This window comes from Rhinolophus hipposideros (assembly GCF_964194185.1).
Source record: "Rhinolophus hipposideros genome assembly, chromosome: 8".
In the NCBI taxonomy this organism is placed as follows: domain Eukaryota; kingdom Metazoa; phylum Chordata; class Mammalia; order Chiroptera; family Rhinolophidae; genus Rhinolophus; species Rhinolophus hipposideros.
Genome location: NC_138054.1, coordinates 794662 through 815093, shown reverse-complemented (window position 1 = coordinate 815093; position 20432 = coordinate 794662). Strand labels below are relative to the sequence as shown.

Below are 20432 nucleotides of genomic sequence, written 5' to 3'. Positions count from 1 at the left end.
AGCACTTATACCAGGCAGCCTGCTGAAAGCTAGAGGTGCTGAGAGGAGTAAGACACCATCCTTGGCTTCAAGGAACTCTCACACATTCATAAACAATGTGCGCTCTTTTCATACACACTGCATAATGCGGTGTGAGAAGTGATGTACAAGAAGAATTCTGCAGGATGGTGTTCTGTGGGTGCAACAAGGGATGTGTCTGGCAGGAGCAGCGAGGGTCCAGGGACAAAGAGCTAAGCACTGGAAGACAGGGAGTGCAGCAGTCTTCTGTGAGACAGACTCCTCCTGTGAGAGGAGAGGCCAGACTGAGGTGTCAACTTGTGCAGAAGCAAGGAAGCCCTAGGGCAGATGACCTACTGAAGGGACAGTAAAATGTCCTGGGGGGGGGGAGTTGGCACCCTGGAGGCTATCAGGAAGGGCGTGTTTATGGCCACCAGGCTCTGCCAAATTATATCACGGACATCCTGTTGCCCATGGGCCACACAGCCTCTCCCAGGGAGCTAAAGGACTGTAACCAATTCCAGGCAAACCTTCCAGAAAATTTCCCACAGACCTCAAGGTTTCCAAGGGAATCTCAGTGTCCTGGGCAGAGGAGAATGCCAGACATTCTGTATGAATATGAGTGGCTTGACAGGGAGCCAACTAAATGGCAGTCTCTGACCCCACTCCTACCCTGGATCTTCCCCAGAGGTCACCATAACCATGATTTGGGCCTATCGTCCTGTTACTTATTTCTAGCCTTTAGATGTGTATTGTGAACAACATATGATATTTTTTGCTTGTTTTTAAAAGGTTATAGAAATGATATTTGTAACATTTGATATCTCTTTTAGAAAAAGTAAATATGACAAAATATTAAGCAATCAACTTTTATAGTGGGAACCTGGCTATTTGCTATATTGTACTTTGCATACTTTGCATTTCATTTTTTAAAAAAGCTAGTAAAGCTTGGGACCCCAGGTGACTGACAGACCTCTCAGCCCCACTCTACTTACAGTTCAGACCCCAGAACTCTTTCTTATCAGCTCCTCTGGGTGGTGGTGGGGTGGTTACCTAAGAACTCACAAGGGTTGAAGCAGGCATGTGGTCCTGCCCACAGAGCACAAGTCACGGGAGGCTCAGGGCCTGTGCTAAATTCCTGTGGCCCCAGGGACAGAGCAGGGACTTGTGGACACATCTCTGCCTCAGACCCACAGCTTATGTACTCGCACGCAGTGTGGAGCAGGGTCAAGATCATGCCTGCGAGGCCTGGACACATTCAGTTCGAGTCCAGCCTCACCCTTTCTAACTATGTGATCCTGAGCAAGTTGCCCAACAGTCTGAGAGTGGAGATCCCAGTACTAAGCTGATTCTGGACGGATGCAGTTTGATACAACCCCAGGCAGGTGGCCTGGGATGGAGGAGGGGGCAGGTGCCATCTTCTCTAGTGACCATCCTGCTCTCTGTGACATAGTGAAAATGAAACAGATCTCCTTTCCTTTCACAACTAATGAAAAGTACCTCTGCTTCCTAACAACAATATTGTGAGGGTTAAAAACCTTGTCTAAATGCTTTGTGCTCTTTGGTAGAAGAGACAGTTTATAAATACAAGAAAGCATGTCCTCTCAGGGTGAGGTGCAGGAAGCCAGAGTCTGCCAAGTGCTGGACAGCTTGGTGTTTCACCATTTAGAATTAACACCACTTTTCTCCCCTGATTGCACTATAGGTCATTGCATGTCTTTAGAGATTACAGGATAAGCATTTCCTGAGTGCCCTTTAAAGAACAATAATAATTGAAGCCCTCTTATTAACAAAATAAAATGTCTCCAAAGAAGATCAAAGAATGAGAAAGAGATCACAGAAGGCAGGCCTGAGAAGTGGAGAGAGGTACTGGGGTCAGGAATGGCTGTCAAGGTACTGGCGAGCTCTGTCCAGGGCATGCAGGCTTGCGGGTACAGTTCTAAAAGGTAACCATTTCCTACTGAACTAAAAGTTTCCTGCTCCCAGAGGTTTTTTTATGCCTCCATAGGTGGCAAACATTTCCTATGGGGACAGAGTATCATCCTGATGGAATAACACACACATTCTTTTTTTTTTTAATTTATTTATTGGGGTGACAATTGTTAATGGAATTACATAATTTCAGGTGTACAATTCTGTATTACATCATCTATAAATCCCATTGTGTGTTCCCCACCCAGAGTCAGTTCTCCTTCCATCACCATACATTTGATCCCCCTTACCCTCATCTCCCTCCCCCGACCCCCCTTATCCTCCGGTAACCACTAAACTATTGTCTGAATACACACATTCTTAAGGGGAAAAGTAAGAACAGTAAATAATATACTGCTTCTCTCTGTGATTCTGCGAGTTTCGTCCATAATCAATTCTGGAGAGAAGAGATGAACACAAACATAATTCTCAGAACACTTCCCTTCTCTCGACCACCTCCTACCATTGAAAATCAAAATACTTATCCCTAGAGAAGTTTTTATTTTGTTGTTGTGTTCTTTTAAAGTGAGAGTGAGGAGTAGGACTTCATTTACATCTCCTTCTTTTAATTACCTACGAGGAAGTGGGAGAGAGAGAGACAGAGGAATGGAAAGTCACAATCCACTGTCCTACAGTGTTGTGTAAAGTACAGTTTGACCTGGAATTTCTGGAGGTTATGTAAATGTGCATATACTTTGACCCAGGATGGCAGGATGGCACTTCTGGAAAACTATCTTCAGTAGAAAACCACTTAGACGTGCAGAACTATGTGCATGAGGGGGTTCACTACAGTGCTGTACACACCAGTCCCCACACTCCCCAACCTCCTTACACGGAAATGAGTTTGTCTCCCTTCCCATTAGCATGTCTTGTTTGCTGATGTATGTCTGGATCGGAATACTGAATGACATAGAGTAGGCGGTCAATTAAGACTTGTTGAATGAATGAATAATTGGCTCCAATATCAATGTACAAAAAAGAGAATATATCTTCCCAGCATTTAGCACAGAGCAGGGACACATTGATGGAAGTAGGGAAGTCAAGCATAAGATCAGGGAGTGTTTCTGAATCGAGGGGAGACGCTCGGACAGCTGGCAGACCCTCCATGTGAGGCAAGTGTATGCCTGAACTTCTCTGTAGAGTGGAAGTAACGCTCTTGGGCTAGTGTGGACTCTGAAAGTCCTATGCCTCCACTGTGTTAGTTTTGGTGTCAAATGTTTGCTTTAGTCCAAATCCAGTCTTTATCAGCTCAGTAGGGCTTAAAGAGTTTAGGTTAAAGATAGCCCTAGAATATCAAGTAATAAGAAATCAAAAGGTCTTGGCTTGCTAAAGGTTATTTTCCATGTAGATGGTATTGGTTAATTTTTTTCTCAAAGGCATCTTTTGTCCCAGTGTTGGGCTTTTGAGGTCAACTTGTCTTGCCCTACTCTCACAGGAAGGCTTAAAAATTTAGGAGAGAGAGAATATAAGTCAAATATATCATAGTTATGAATCAGTGTGGCTTTTATAATTATGACATACAATTAGATGTATTGACAGGGAACGTTGACTTAAACTGTTGATTAAAAATGCCTGCTATATAACATTATATATACTGTAGTGTCATTTACATAATACTCTTGTCAACCATCTTCCATCATCTATCTATCTATCTATCTATCTGTCTATCTATCTATCTATCTATCTATCTATCTATCTATCATCTATCTATCATCTATCATCTATTTATCTATCATTTATATCATCTATCTAATCGGCCTAGAGAGATAGAAGAGTAATATTCAGTAGATGTTAAATTAAGGTTGTTTATCTCTAGGTGAAGAACTAGAGGTAACTTTTACTTTCTTTTTTATATTTCATATATACTATTTCAGTGTTTAGCAAATATTTTTATCTTCGGAATAAAGCACTTTAGTTTAGAGAGAGGGAGAAGGAGAGAGAAACACAGATTGGCCATATTCCTGAGCTCACATTCAGGTGGGACATTTCATCGCTGAGGCTGAATCCTCTCTGAACAGCACTGGAATAACTGAGCTGACACATTTATGTGTGCAGGTACTATATCCTTTTTCTTTTTTAACACGGACTTTATTTTTTAGAGCAGTTTTAGGTTCACAACAAACTTGAGAGGAAGGTACAGAGATTTCCATGCGTATGTCTCCTGCCCTCTCCCCACAACACTCACACACAGCCCCCCCCAGTATGAACATCTGGCTCCAGAATGGACATTTGTTACATTTGTTACATCAAAAACTACACTGACACGTCATCATCACCCCGAGTCCATGGTTTACATTAGGGCTCACTCTTGAGTTGGACATCCTATGGGTTTGGAAAAGTGTATAATGACACATATCCATCATTGTCACTGCTTTTGTGGCTCTGCCTATTCGTCTCCCACTACCCCTTACTCCTGCAAGCACTGATTTTTTAATTGTTCAAATTGTAGGTTTTAGAGGCAAGCTTTCCTTTTGTGCGGCTTCTCTCTTTAGAACGTGGATTTGGAGAAAGCTTGCTTTGCGTCCAGGCGCTATTACACGCCAGCTCAGCGGCTCCGGGCAAATTCTTCAATCACTCCGATCACGTGTCATCAACTGTAACACAGGCACATAATATCTACCTATCAGTGATGAATAAATGTGTACAAAGTGCCCGTGGTAATTCTGAGGAAGTGTGCATGGATGTGTCTGAGCACACGTGTGTATGCATGTATCGAATGTATATGTTCATGGAGATGCATATAGATGTATGCACATTTGTCATGTGTACATGTGGGTCTGTACATGCACACATTGTGTGTGCAACTATGCATATGTACGTGTGTGTGCACGTGTTACTTGCATATTGTATATGTGCACATATGCATGTGTGTGTACACGTTTGTTGCCCTCCTTTTACTTCTACGCGTATTTCTGATGTGGTTTACTATTAATGTAAAGAGGAAGTGCCATGCTACTGAGACTCAGGGGTGACCGAGGACATTAAAATGCAGAAGAGCCAGCAGAAGACCCCATTCTGCACCCCTCTCCACCTATCCAGAATACCAGATACTCCACCTCCTCACCTTTCTCCATAACTGCCCCAGGTTTCCAAGAGCTGAGACAGCACTGCCCACTGGAGCTAGAGAGGGGTCAGAGTGAGGAGAAGTTGCCAAGCGCAGCTGAAACCCCACTGTTTGTCAAATTCCCAAAGGTACCCTCTACCGCGTAAAGTTTATAAACTCACATCACATCAGTCTCCTCTTAGTTCTTAATCTCCAAACACAGTACTTTGTTTTCAATTCATCAGTGCACAAAGCTCAAAAGACCTGAGAGATAGACTTTCACCTCTTGGCATCTCAACCATCCCAGAGAAAAAAATTGAGCAGTCAGGGAGTCTCTGGTCACAGTTAAAATATTTTAATTCTGGCTCATTTCTTCTTATTCAATCCAAGAGGGGTTTTATGCTGTACCAAATGTTAGGTGATAAGAACTTCTTTAGTTTTGTTTGTTTTAGATCTGTTTTCTTTTAACTTCTGCCCCCATATAAACTTTATTTACTAACATTAAGAATAACTCAGCAGATTCAAAATTCTGAAGCTGAACTGGCAAAATATGCTTGTAACTAGAGTGCATAATATTGGTCCTCATGCCATAAAAATTTTGGTGCAATTTGTTGCTAAATAACTATAATGTCATTCATTAAATGCTTTTATTATAAGCCTCCCAAATGGTTCCTGTGGCTTCCTGGAAACTTAAGCTGTACAAGCCAACCGTGTTTGCTACTTTCCTGTTGCTAAATTTTCAAAACCAGGTTGTATTGAGATATCAACCAGGAAACAAGAATTATATATAGAATTATATATAACTCTTTTTTTCTTCAGTGTTTTCTCTGGTGGACAGTGCAATCTACTGAATACAATATTTTTGGAGATTCCAGAATTTTCCCCAATGTTAAAAAAGAGATCAGTTACTCACATGAGTTCATATTTTAAGCATACATGAAATTAGACAAATAGGACCCTAATGCAATGACATGTATTATAATCAAAGGGAAGATTTCCATCATGAAATACTTGGTTTTAAACATGTAGCCTGAAGATAAGTAGAAATTCAGCAAAGTCTAACTCCGAGATTCTCAATTTCAGCCGCACTGACGTTCTGAGCCACATAACTGTTTGTTGTGGGGCTGTTCTGGGCTCGGCAGGAGGCTTAGCGGCGTCCCTGGCCTCTGTCTGCCGGGTATCAGCAGCAGTCCCCATTCCAGCTGTGACAATGCCAAATGCCTCCAGATGTCTTACAAACTGACCCCAGTGGAGAACCACTGTCCAACCCACTAGTGATCAGCCCTTAACTCCAATAAAAAGCAAACCCCACTGTTCAATAAAAAAGGAAATACACCATGGATGAATCTAAAAACACTTTATGCTAGGTGAAGGCCGCCAGACACGAAAGACTATATACAAATGGTCCCATTTATATGAATGTCTGGCAAAGGCAAATGCATAGAGACAGAATGCAGATCATTGGCTGTCAGTGCTGGGGCCGGAGTGGGGACTCACTGCAGACGGCCATGAGGACTTTTATTGGGGTGATGAAATGTCCAGAATCTGGATTACGGTGACTGCTGCACGATGTTGTAGGTGTCCCAGTAATCACCGCAGTGTACTTTACATGGATGAATTTTATGGTATGTAAATTTGACCTCAATAAAGCTGTTTTCAAAAAAAAAAAAAAGAAAGATAAAATGTATTGCAGAAGAAGAGAATCAAAACAGGACGTATACCTAATCCCAGTGATTTCCTTCAGCTACGGGAAGCAGTCTCCTAAAAGCAGAGCCCAATGCCCCACATTCTATCAACCCAAATGACCGTTAGAGTAAGCCCACAATGTTTTTGCCGGCCAGACAGCTGCAATGTCTGTTAGCACCTGATGCGACTCAACGGGCTGTTTAATTACTGCTACTATGTGTCTTTCTATGGAAAATGACGTGTACGCATGGTCACTCATGTTCAACATAGCCAGAAAGAAGACGGCAATTAGCAAGGGTTTGTTGTGTAAGACAGTCTATGCTGTTAGCAAAGAAAATAAGTTACATTCATGATGAAACATGCCTATGTGACATGATATGTGAAGGGAAAAAGGTTTGAAACCACTCAGAATCCCCCAGTACCCACTCACACCTCTGCCATAGTAAAATAAAATTTAAAAAGCTTTCCTTTTTTGCTATTGTTTGCTATTGTTTTTGCTATTTTGCTATTGTTGTTGCTATTCAGAGAAATTCTGGGGACTCTCTTATTGTAAATGCAACAGCACATGTCTTCTTGGAAAATGTTCAGCTGCTATTAATTTACTGTAAAAAATATTTACTATATTCACTCTTACTTAGAGGCCTAATCATTTTCGGGGGGTTCATAACCTGTTTGGGCATGTTAGCAAGTGGGATGAAGGGGCTCTTCCTGGTAACTTATAAACACTAACTTGGCCAAATACACAGCCTTAAGTGAGGCAGCACTTGAAATTTCTAGAATCTTCAGCTCTGATGGAGCTAAGAAAAAGGAGAAATGGGTTAGAAATTGGGTTATTTGGGTTATTCCACGACCTCAATCTGGCAAAATTTGGGGCAAAGGAAAGTGTTGATAGTAAATTTACAACCCACTCCCTTTAGCTGGAAACTGTGGGGACATGGAAGAGAAGAGATAATTTCAATAATTTAAATTTCCCCCAGGCGACACAAAAAAAGACACTTTCTTCTTTTAACGACTCTACATCTGAGATGTCATAGAACATTGAAATTCTAAGAAATTCTGTCCCTATTTTTAAGGCCTAATAAACTGAGGACTGAAGAATTCACCCTGGGCCTCAGCAAGGCAACCAGGAAGGCCAGAGGCCCAACAACGCCTGCCAACATTTCAGGAAAAATCACTGAAATAGCACACGGTTCTGATGAGACCCACCTTGCAGGGCAGGGAGATGATGATCTACCTGATTCAACCCCTCCTGTTTCCTGGGACACGTCAGCTAGAACGTTCTCTTTGATTTTTTTTCTCATCAACTATGACAACAGGTGCTGAGAGAGCACCAGGACAACAGCACTTGTCTCAGGCATGTGCTGGGAAGTACGCACATCAAAATTTTACCGTGACATCCTGCTGAGCAGGATTCAGGCAACAAACACATTTTCAAAGTAAGCGTCTCCTAAAATATGGACTAAGAGGTGACATCACTAAAGATCCAAAGTTTGTTTTGCTTTGTTTTACGTCAAATGTTGCCTACCTCTTTTGGGTAAATAAATAAATATAAGCATCAGAAGTAATTTTGAAGTTTTCTTTCCACATATGGACTGTCGTCAAGCTCCATGCTAAGGTGGAGAAACATATGGCTGGGACAAAATAAAATCCTTGCTGCCATGTGCTGATTAGGCTGTTTTCTTAAATACCAAGTTATCTTTCATTTCCAAAGAACACTATGGTTTTTTGCTTTCTAATCTTTGAGTTTTAAATCCATAGAAACCAAAGTGGAGGAGGGTACTGATTCCTGACTAGGTTAAATCTAGCTAAGAAAGTCAGAGATATTTTAACCATTGTCCTTAATCACTGTCTTTCAAAATATTTACTTATTGTCTCTTCAGTGGTTATCAAAGCTGCTCTTCAATTGCCCCATTGCTTGTTGCCCTATTCAAACTTTTCTTTTGAAAAAGTCCATTCTTTTCCATAGACTTGAGTTTTTTGTTTAAGTTTGGGGGCAAAACAATTCTTACCTCTGGGCAAGAGGAGATTAACTCTATGGCACTAAAATTGCATTAACTTACATCTGATGATTTGGTGTAAGACTGAATTTGTCATTGATACAGAGCTCTGTTTCCCAGAATGCATAACTCAGCACTTGATCTGTTGAACTACAGATGGAGCACCCTTCACTGCCCCTAGCAGACCCCCAGGAGTGCATGGGAACCCCTTGGCGTGAGCCCTTGTTCCCACACAATCTGTCCTGACTCAGATCAAATTCCCTTCTCCCTGTTTGCTCAGCTCTTGGAACACCCATCTCATTCCCTCTCCTGTGCAGCTTCTGCCTTGCCTCTTACTTCTTTCTGCACTTTTTCTTTTTGGTTCTTCTACCTTGGTTTCTCATAGCTTGTCTATCAGTGTTCCTCCCAGAGACCCATTCCTATCTGCTGCCCCTCATAATTGAGAGGCCACTCACTTGTCTGGACTTCTTCAGTGGATTTCAGACACAACCAATTCAAATCTACAAGCCTCAAAGACGATTTCAGATTCGAAGTCGTAGAGGAAAGCAATTTTCCTGCATAAACGTACCATGAGAAGACAGCACTCTCTCACAGACTAGTTAACTGTGGCCTCATTTTCTATTTATTTCCACTTTATTAATTCATAAATTAATCCACTGAGAACCAACTATGTCAAATTATAAAGCTGCCTCGACCTTTGTTTCTAAATTATTTTGGCAGATTATCCTTGTTTTGCCACCGAGAAGAGTTTGTTGTGCATTGGTTCTAACATGGTGCAGTGCAAAGAGCACTAGGCTAGGAGTCAGACCTGAGTTCTAGATCGGGTTCCACTAGTTGGCAGCTAAATGTGGGTGCTGTTGAGTCCACAGACTTGTTGGTACAATGAGTAAATATATGTGAAAATGCTCTGCAAGTGGAAAGCACTTGATAAAGCATCATAGAATTGACCGAGAAAAAGTAGTTTTCTTCCTTTCTTCATTGACTTATTTTTTTGGGGGGAAACAAAATTTCATAATCTCAGAAAGAAGCTGTTGGACAGTAAACTTAGAGAGTGTGGTCTTTCCCTTAAAAAACCAGAAGAAGAGATGTTGTAAAATAAAACAGATGCATACCCCTGCGTGCTGCTTGTGCACTGCAGTCCACCACGGGCACCTGAGACGCGAGGCGGGGGTCTGCAGGGGGCCTGGGCTGTGAACGTGTGGGCCTAGGGCTTGTCACTCAGGTTGTTCAATATTAGCTCATGTCTTTTCTAGAGAGGCGTGAGATTTCAGTATCACAAAGATACTGTATCTCAAAGAACAGTTGCTTTAAGCAACCGTTTTAACTGGTATTGTGAACTTTGTCCAGAGCTAGTTTCACAGCAAACAATCAGCCTCAACTCTTCTGAGAAATGAGTGAAAATTGTGAGAAAGGTGGTGAATGAACAGATCCAGGAAATACAACAAGGCTATCAGATAGTAAGTGGATGGATTTGAGTGAAAGGTGACAAGAATAAGGTCAACAATATTGCAAGAAATATGTAATAGTTTAAAAATCCAAGCCATAAGAAGGTAGGTGAAGCCAGAAAAGTGTGGATGGGCTCTGGTTGGGGCTGCAGAAGCAAGTCACAGGTCTGGGGCAGCCCTGACCCCTTGAGTAGACATGTAAGTTCAGTAGGGCAGTGGTCTGGCCCATTGCTGAGGCACAGTGGGGTCACCACTAATTTTGATTGATTGTCTTAAACACAGAAAAAAGAAATGAACATATTATTATTATTATTATTATTTGCTAAAGAAGCAAAATAAAACAAGCTTAGGATGCTAGTGGGAAGGACTTGATAATAGAAAGTTTAAGAGGCTAAGATTCAATTCCCAAAATATTTGACTTTTATTTACTTTTAAAGAAAGGCTGAGAAACAGATGCTGTCAGCTCACAGGGAAGATTCTGAAGCTCGGGTTGCGTTCAGCAGGTCCTGCCCATTTCACAGAATGTTCAGACTCCTCCAGTTTCCACTGTGCTAGCTATATGGAGGCAGAGAAGGTCCCGAGCATATTCCTAAAAATTGGGTGGGTGGATAGGAAGGACTCAGTGACCGACGGTCTTTTGTTCACCATTAGATGGTTCAGCCACCTCTCACTGAACACACAAGTAAAAAGATGGAGAGCGTGTGGCCCCAAGAACACACGCTTGCCAAGAAATGGGAGAGAAGTTGTGGGAGAGACCAGCAGAGTGTTTATGCCCTGGGGTCATAAGCTGGAGGACAAGGACGGAGCCAGGGGCCGTGTGGGGGGACCCTGCAGCCATGCTTACTGGCTCCAGGCTATACAGCTATGGCCTGAATAAAGCAAGGCCACTGGGAGGCTCTGACAGCATGCGGAGCAGGCCAGAGCAGAGCAAACAACGGGGTCAAGGATTTGACAAGGGTTCACGGTAGAATAGGATGAAAGCACCAACTGTGCTGCAGGCCCTGCCCTCGAGAAGCTGCATGCCCATTGGCAGAGGCTTGTACCCTGTGACAGAGAAATGTGCTTGGTGATGTCCGCGCAGAGGAAAGCTCTGTTTTAGGACTGGGAGGTGTCCAAACATTCACAAACATTTAAATTAGATCCTATCACCAAACAGAGGTATACTATGATTTTTGCAGTAGAGGAAGTAGTCGTAATAAATTGTATGTACATAGAGTTATTAATAATATAATTCTGACTCTCTGGAAGGCACTAGGAGAGCTAGCAATTTAAAGACACACTTTAAATTGGGAATTCTTTGACAAAGATAAAGCAGAAGCTTCAGCCTCCATTGACTTCATGTGAAATGTCGATTTTCTGACACTGAGTCTCTTCATGGAAGGGACACCACAGGGGAACACAGTACATGAAAAATAAATCAAATTTCTCATCAGGGCCCTCAAAAATAATGAAGGTAATCTTCAATTATCTTTGGAGAAAGAACCAGAAAAAATGAAAGGAACATGTGAAAGTCAGAATTGTCATTATCTTTTTAATTCTGTTTCTACAGGAAAAATAGCTGGCCAAGTCTGAGGAGATGTGATAAAACCAAATGAGAACAGGGAGACAGGGCAGCCACCGACCAGGTCATAGGGAGATCAGGTAGCCTTCCAGTGCCTCCAACACTTCCAAGAAAAAGTGGTTGATACAGAAAGAGGAAAGTGAGGCACATTAACGTTTGTTTTGTTTTTCATGAAGAACCTTGTGAGCACAGGTACACACTGCATTTGACACCCACGTCCATTGTGTGACAATCAGTAATAGTTGTGGAACGAAACAAAGAATAACAAGGGACAGAAAAGAAACACAGGCTGTAAAATTTTTCTTGTACTGAATTTTATACTTATCATGCCAATAAATAAATAAGAACAAAAATTAAATATCACAGTAAAAAGGAAAATGTCATGTACTAATACTTTGTAATTACAATAATGCATATTTTGAAAAATAGGGAAAAACGTATACCTATATGTTGGTCTGTCATATTAATTAATAATTACAATTTTTTTCTGAGCCTTCGATTCTGAAAATTTCTAAATGATTTTGTCAAAACTGAACTTCTCTTTATGTCAGATTTGTCACTCTATCTGCACTCAGCATTGATCACACAACACTTTGCTTTATTTTAATTTTGAAAAATTTCTTTCAGGTTAAGCAACAGATATACAAATAATTAGGAAAAGTGTTAAACAAAAGGATAAGATTGGGAGAATCATAAAAATCCCACTCATATCCAATTCGATAAATAGTATGTCTATGTTTCTTTCAGACTAATTCTAAGGGCTTTCAAATATCTCTGCAATGAAAACATTTTAAAGACAAGTAAACATTCCAGTAGCCACACAGAATGCCAGATTGAAGTAACTGACTATATTATTTCAAATCAACTCTGCAAAAGCACAAATGTTGTATCACAGGAGTTGGAGATGAAATTGCCCCCATGGAGCTCAGATTGCAAATCTTGCTGAATTTACTAAAGAAGAAAATAAAAGCCTAGCTGATTCTTTGTGTGCCAGTACTGCCTGTTAACTGACAGTTCTCTACATTAAGTTCTGAATAGAACACATTGTTAATTAAAGAATGTGCACATTTGAAATCAATTAATGTGATACACCACATTAACAAAATGAAAAATAAAAATCACATGATCATATCAATAGATGCAGAAAAAGCATTTGATAAAATACAGCAACCTTTTATGATAAAAACCCTTAAGAAAGTGGGAATAGAGGGATCATATCTTAACATAATAAAGGCCATATATGACAAACCCACAGCTAACATCATACTCAATGGGGAAAAGCAAAAACCATTTCCCCTAAGATCAGGAACAAGACAAGATTGCCCACTTTCTCCACTTCTATTCAACATAGTGCTGGAAGTTCTAGCCACAGCAATCAGACAAGAGAAAGAAATAAAAGGCATCCAAATTGGTAAGGAGGAAGTAAAATTATCATTATATGCAGATGACATTATACTATATAGAGAACCCTAAAGACTCCACCAAGAAACTATTAGAACTGATAGATGAATTTAGTAAAGTAGCAGGATATAAAATTAACATTCGGAAATCAGTTGCATTTGTATATACCAATGATAAAATATCAGAAGGAGAAATTAAAAAAACAATTCCATTTACAATTGCTCCAAAGACTATAAAATATCTGGGAATAAATCTAACCAAAGATGTAAAGGATCTGTACTCAGAAAATTATACAACACTGAAGAAAGAAATGAAAGAAGACATAAATAGATGGAAACACATTCCATGTTAATGGATAGGAAGAATTAATATAGTTAAAATGTCCATACTGCCTAAGGCAATATACATATTCAACGCAATTCCTATCAAACTACCAACGACGTTTTTCACAGAAATAGAACATATAATCCTAAAATTTATATGGGACCATAAAAGACCCCGGATAGCCTCAGCAATCTTGAGAAATAAGAACAAAGTGGGAGGTATAACGATACCTGATTTCAAACTATACTACAAGGCTACAGTAATCAAAACAACATGGTACTGGCATAAAAATAGATACATAGATCAATGGAACAGAATAGAGAGTCCAGACATAAATCCATGCCTATATGCCCATCTAATCTACGACAATGGAAGCAAGAATGTACGATGGGGTAAAGATAGTCTGTTCAATAAGTGGTGTTGGGAAACCTGGACGGACACATGCAAGAAAATGAAGCTGGACCACCTCCTTACACCATATACAAAAACAAATTCAAAATGGCTTAAAGACTTAAATGTAAGATCTGAAACCATAAAATATCTAGAAGAAAATATAGGAAGAAACTTCATGGACATTACCCGGAGTAAGATTTTCACTGATATATCCCCTCGCGCGAGCGAAGTAAGAGAAAAAATAAACATGTGGGATTACATCAAACTAAAAAGTTTTTTCACAGCAAAGGAAACCATCAATAAAACAAAAAGGGATCCTACTGTATGGGAAAAGATATTTGCCAATGATATATCTGATAAGGGATTAATATCACAAATCTATAAAAAACTTACTCAACTCAACTCCAAAAAAACAAACAACCCAATTAAAAAATGGGCAGAGGACTTGGGGAGACATTTCTCTAAGAAGGACATACAGAAGGCAAGAAGACATATGAAGAAATGCTCAACCTCACTAACCATCAGAGAAATGCAAATAAAAACCACAATGAGATACCACCTCACTCCAGTCAAAATGGCTATTATCAATAAATCAACAAACAACAAATGCTGGCGCGGATGTGGAGAAAAGGGAACGCTAGTGCACTGTTGGTGGGACTGCAGATTAGTGCAGCCACTATGGAAAACAGTATGGAGGTATCTCAGGAATCTGAAAATGGAACTACCCTATGATCCAGTAATTCCACTCCTAGGCATCTACCCGGAGAAATCCAAAACTCCAATTCAAAAATCTGTATGCACTCCTATGTTTATTGCAGCACTTTACACAATAGCCAAGATATGGAAACAACCAAAATGCCCATCGGTAGATGACTGGATTAAGAAGCTGTGGTACATTTATACAATGGAGTATTACGCAGCCATGAAGAAGAAAGAAATCTTATCATTTGCAGCAACATGGATGGATCAAGAGAGCATTATGTTAAGTGAAATAAGTCAGAAAGAGAAAGACAAGTACCATATGATCTCACTTATATATGGAATCTAAAGAAAAGACTATGTGAATGAACTAATCAGAGTCAGTTTTGGGGACGCAGAGAAAAAACCGAGAGTGGTTAGATGGGTGTGTGGGAGGGGGTTGGGGATAAGGGGAAAGGTGAAGGGATTTGGAAGCAGCTGGTAACCACAAGATGGCCTCAGGGTTTTTCTTTTGAAAATTAATTTGGGGAAGGTATTCTATAATGTTGTAAAGATTTTGTTGGGTATCCGATGGACATGCGTCCTATTTGGGAGACCACCTCAGGGATACTGTGGATACCTGATCATGGCATTGTACATCAGAAGCTAAACATTAATGAATGCCAACTATAATTTTATATATATAATGTGATGGTTCAGTGTGAGGTCGGAGGGATAGTGGATGGGGGGAGGGGGGTTTTCACAGTGTGAGGGATATAAATGATGAACGTCTAAGTATTACCTTGTCTTGTACACCTGAAAGTAATAAATAAATAAATAAATAAATAAATAAATAAAAAAAATTAAAAAATAAATAAATAAATAAAATAAAATTATCATTTCATTGATCTTTGTGCAATTCCCAAGCAGAGCCTCTGAACTGGCCAAAGTTATCATCACTAATGAGTTTACAATGTGTCAGTGCACCTTCTGAACCTTCCCCACGCGGAACTCATCTGACCTTCACCCCAACCCCATGAAGTAGGTCCTGTTGTTTTTATAGGTGAGATGCACAGAGATTAAATGAGAAAAAAATAAGAAAAAAAAAGAGAATGTGCACATTTGAAGTTTATTATTAAAACTCTACAGTAGACACAGTCATTGTCTAGACTTAGATCAACAAAATAATTTTGCAGGGAGGCGTATTTTATCACTCATGTTCTTGGATTGTTGGCTCTTGGTGGTAATAAAAAATAGACTAACTTTTAATTATTTATTAAAAATAGTTTTTATAAATGTTCTATAGCCAATGTGTCCCCACATCCCCTGCACTGGGAGTGGAGGGGTTCTATTTCACCCTTGGTGTGGCTGAGGAGGGACAGGTGGGATTCCCTAACTCCTGGTATTTCTCTCATGCTTCCCCAAGGCACCTAGCTCTGATTCAGAGGGAGGAGGAGGAGAGGGGACGAGGGGAGTGGGGGGGGGGGCTTCAACTCACAGAGACACTCCAGTGACCAAGCCACACTGGAAGGCATATGGTTGAGCACTGGCGTTTGGGTGAAGCATTTCAGGAAGTCCACAAAGTGAGACTTTGTGGAGAAGGATCTACGCAAGGTCATGATTCAGTACCAGGTGTCCAAAAGAGCCACCAGCTTGCCCTGCCCTGAGCTGGGTGAGCTGGGTGAGCGCCCCTGATTGAGTTCTGGCCTCTTAGGACCACATTGCCCCATTTTCCAGGCCACCATTCTGAGCAACTGCCATGCCTACCCCCAAGTCCCTCTGGCTGAGAGGTGGGTCTGCCCTGTGGCCCACTGGCCTCTGTCCCCATCAGTCTCCTCCCTGTCCTGTCACAGGTGCTATCTGCCAATAACGTTTTGTACACCTGCTTCTGGAAACCTGCACCACCTGTCACTACTTAAGGTGGTGATTATCTAATTATGTCAGTCATCTCACTTGGTAGATTCATCTTTGGAGAGGTCCCATGGGGCATCAAATCAGGCTGTGATGACTGTCCCTTCTACCTCCAAACTGCTTTTCCTTCTTGCCTCCAGCCCATCCTGCATGGGCCCAAATCAAACCCAATGTCCTCCCATGGCTGCCCACAGTTTACAGAGCAAGGACGTTCCTCAGCACTTATAATCCAGCGTCTTCCACTTTCCAATCTCTACCTTCTCTTACAGTCACTTTCCCTAGGGCAGGTCTGAGGGAAGCTTCCAAGTTCACCGCATTCACTCCCACCTATGCCTTTGCTTTCATATCACCCTCTGCCCTGAATGCCCTTGACTCTTCTCCTAAGATCTCCATTCCCAGCTAGGGCACTCTCCATCAAGCATGCTTCTATGCTTAAAATTCGCTTGAAGCAGAATATTTAGGAGTGACTGCCCCCGTCAATTAAAATCTTTGAAGACAAGGCTGTCCTGCCTAATTCTTCCTTTACTTTCTGGCAGTCTGCATGGTGCTAGGTGTAAAGCATTTCATGCAGTGGCTCTCACGGTCAGCTGTGGGCACCGTGGCATGACTGAGCCACTGTAGAGTATCCTCCCCTGCTCTTCATGGCTGGAGGTCTTGTCATGAGGGCACAGTTCAGGGCAGATGCTCAGACACTTGCAGACCCTGATGGCCTTCCCTTGGAGGGTGCCATTTCTCCACATAAGCCTAGGGAAAGCCTAGGTCAGTGGGGGCACATTAGCAGGCACGGATGCTTCTAGAATGCTTTCTAAAGATGAAATCAGTGACTCACAGGCCAAGATTCAGACAGCACACTTCTGGGGCAAAGGATGTAGAAAATACCAGAATCCCAGCTCAGACCCACTTTTAGTGCCAGCTGGTGACACTCAGATACTTCTTAGAGGCTAGCGGCACTTCCTCCATCCTATCAGTGAGTCTCTGCCGCACTGGTGTAAGGCAGTCCCCCATGGGCCATAGCATACAGGCTCCTCTGCTGGCCAACTTCCCATTGGGTTCGGGGAGACAGGATAAGAGGATATGAGATGGGCCACTTGTAACCTGTTCCCTCCTAGAAGACTCACGCTGCCCAGGCTCTGCAGGGCACCCCTGCACATTCCTGTTCTCACTGGGCTCTGGGGACCTCATCTCCCAGCCCTGCCCATCAACTCCAATGGCTGGAAGGGGGTCCTGCCAGTCTCAGGTTGCCTCAATGTCCACTGTTGTTTCCCTTGACCCTGTCCTTGATGAGTGTCTACATTTGCGTTGAGTTGAGTAACACCAAGTCCCTGAGCTTCTTGCAAAAATCTCACCAGACATCAGAGTTCCTCAGTCTGTATAACAACGGCACATCAAGGACAGAGCACAGAACACCATCTGCTTAGGGTGCCGGCACTAATCTTACCACCCCCCACACAGGGGGAGAATCTAGATTTCTGCAAAGGGCCTTCTGCGGCCCCAGGACATCCCAGTACTCTGCCTGCGCCTCCAGGCTAAAGCAGAAATGCCTCCTGGAGGTATGTATGGCAGCCATAGTCAACCCACAACAGGCAGGTTTTGGTGGAAAGAAAAAAGAAATGACTTTTCCTTGTACCACTGCCTATCTTCACTCTTAACCTCCACATGAAGCCTTTAACCTAATGTAAATCCATCTTCAGAAAGTAAATTGCACATGAATGCACATGACTGTCAGCATTTCATCAGTGTGGACATCCCAGTGGTACTTGCATTCTGAATAGAGTGCTGACTGTAGGCACCGCCGAGTTGCACCGCTTAGATTCCAGTCTTTATGTGGCTACTCTAGCCCTGAGACTGAGCAATGCTCAAGTTCTCTAGAACTTAGTTTCTTCATCTGAAAAACTGGGGTGCATTAAAACTTATCTCACGAGATTGTCATGAGGATGTGATTGCAAGAAAAAATCTCAATGCCAGCTCCTGTCACATTAAGTGACCATCATGAGGTTGATTGTCTTTCTATCAGTGGAAGGTCTTTGGGATTAGAAGGGGCCTTTCTAGATACAAAAATGCCACTCAGGAAGGCTATAATGGAGACTGGCTCTGGCCACATCACGGTACCACTAGACAGGGTGCCATCTAGCACTGCTCATCCTTCCTTCCTAGGGAGTTTCTTTCACGCTAGTGTTGAGAAGAAGTTCCCCACATGAGTGGGCTGCCTCCTCTGGGACTTCCCCAACGTATTCCAGAGAAATGGAATGAAACTGGACCTTAGCCAAGCCTGTCTGGCATGTGACCACCATGCCTCCCCTCTCACTTGATGAGGGCCTGGGTCTCTCATTTGCTAAGTACTCCTCACACCCACCGACCTGCTCCATCAGGATCTGAGGATGAAGGCAGGGACCTGGTCAAGCAGAGAACTCACAGCCCCTCTGCTGAGTCAGGAAACACCAGGCACAAAGTGGGTTTCAGCCCACCCCTGCCACAGAGCTCTGGGTGTACCTCGATTTTGAAGATTTATAAAAGCTGCCACAAACAGTCCAGAAACACTCCTCTCCTCTCATACCTCCTTGCCTCTCCGTCACATTGGTATGACTTGACACAAACCAAGTAGAATCAGGACATCTGACCCCAGCACATGACAAGGCTCTCTAGGGACCCCATGCTGAGGAAGCTCTGTACCACTTGGACCTCTTGCCATGCAAGGCACACCCTTTGCAAAGCAGAAGGTGACATTTCTCTAGTGCACATGTACAGGCCTTTTGATCTTTATTTTCCAAAAAGGCTCCCCCTCACGGCCTTGGGGAAACCCAGAACCGACCAACAAAAGGCAAGCCTGCTCTCCAGAAAGTATGGTTCCTGTTTGTGCTGGCCACTTCTGGGGGTGGGTGTGTGAGGCCAAGGGCAGGGCAATTGATGATAAGCAGACACTGAGGGAAGAGAGGGGCCAATGCCATGCTGAGGCAATGTTCCATCAGCACAAATTGCTTGTCATGAGTGTGTGTCCTGGGGGACTGAGAAGCCAAGTAGAAAGGCCACTGCAAACTGATGTGGTCTTCTTGGATCAAGCTGGGAAATGGTGTGGTCAGTACTGTTTCCAAAAGCTGTCCCAGACTACACTGCTCCTAGAGGGGATAGTTACCTCTAACAAATCAAAGCCCTCACCCCACTCCCACCTAGTTTTCTTAAACAGGCCTTTGTACAAAGGATTTGCTCAGGTAAAATCCCATCCTAAAAGTCTCTCCTACTAAACCTACCTCTAAATAAAGTGACACCACACTTAGAATATTCAGGAGGACTTTCAGTCACCTGCTAAAATAGCTCTTTTGACACTGACTCTAATAACTGAACTAGAAGCTTGAGGAACTACTCACTCTTTATGATCAGGAGTTTGCATGGAGATATAGCCAAAATAAACCCAAACTCGCAGATGTTCAAACATGTGCTGGCAACTCTTTCCTCCGATGGAGACACAGGAGGCACTTGCAACCTTTAGTCAGATGTTTATTGAGGCAGTTACGTCTAAGTTGAAAAACAGAATACTAATTTTGATACTAGCAGAAATAATCATGTCCCATTGTTGTAGTCACAGGCCTCAAAATCCCTAGCAGGAGCAGTAAAACGAGAGCATGATGACAAACATGCAGTGCATTTCACAGTTCCAAACACTTGACAGTCCCCATGAGCCTTAGGCCTAAGTGGAGCCTACAAACCCTAAGATGGAACGGTGGACATGCTCAGGCTGCCAGGGACAAGTCAGAGGCACTCTGTTTGTTTGTTTGCTTTTTCTCGGTGTCTCCCTTTCTCTCTGGGCAATAGAAAGGAAAGGGAAGAGGAACTTCCCTCTGAAGTCTTGGTGATTTCTTGTTAAGTACATATATAAATACAAGCATGTTGAAAGCACATTCTTAATAAAATTATTAATAACTCAGGGTGAGGATGGGAGGAGTCTCTAATGTGGGATCACAGGGTTTTGATTCTTAGTGTGTTCCCTATTTTTATGACTAGCTGCTGGTGTGCAGAGCAGCCTTTGTGAC

General features: G+C 42.3%; 1 protein-coding gene across 2 annotated transcripts in view; it reads right to left on the bottom strand.

The window, feature by feature from the left end:
• Nucleotides 1-3866: 3866 nt before the first annotated feature.
• DUSP22 (dual specificity phosphatase 22) overlaps nt 3867-20432 on the bottom strand; it is a 96924-nt gene continuing 80358 nt past the window's right edge. For both annotated transcript variants that reach the window (XM_081057321.1, XM_081057319.1), the window contains one exon: nt 3867-6661. In XM_081057321.1, coding sequence (XP_080913447.1) covers nt 6480-6661 — 182 coding nt within the window. In that variant the 3' untranslated portion in view covers nt 3867-6479. The remainder of the gene's footprint in view (nt 6662-20432) is intronic.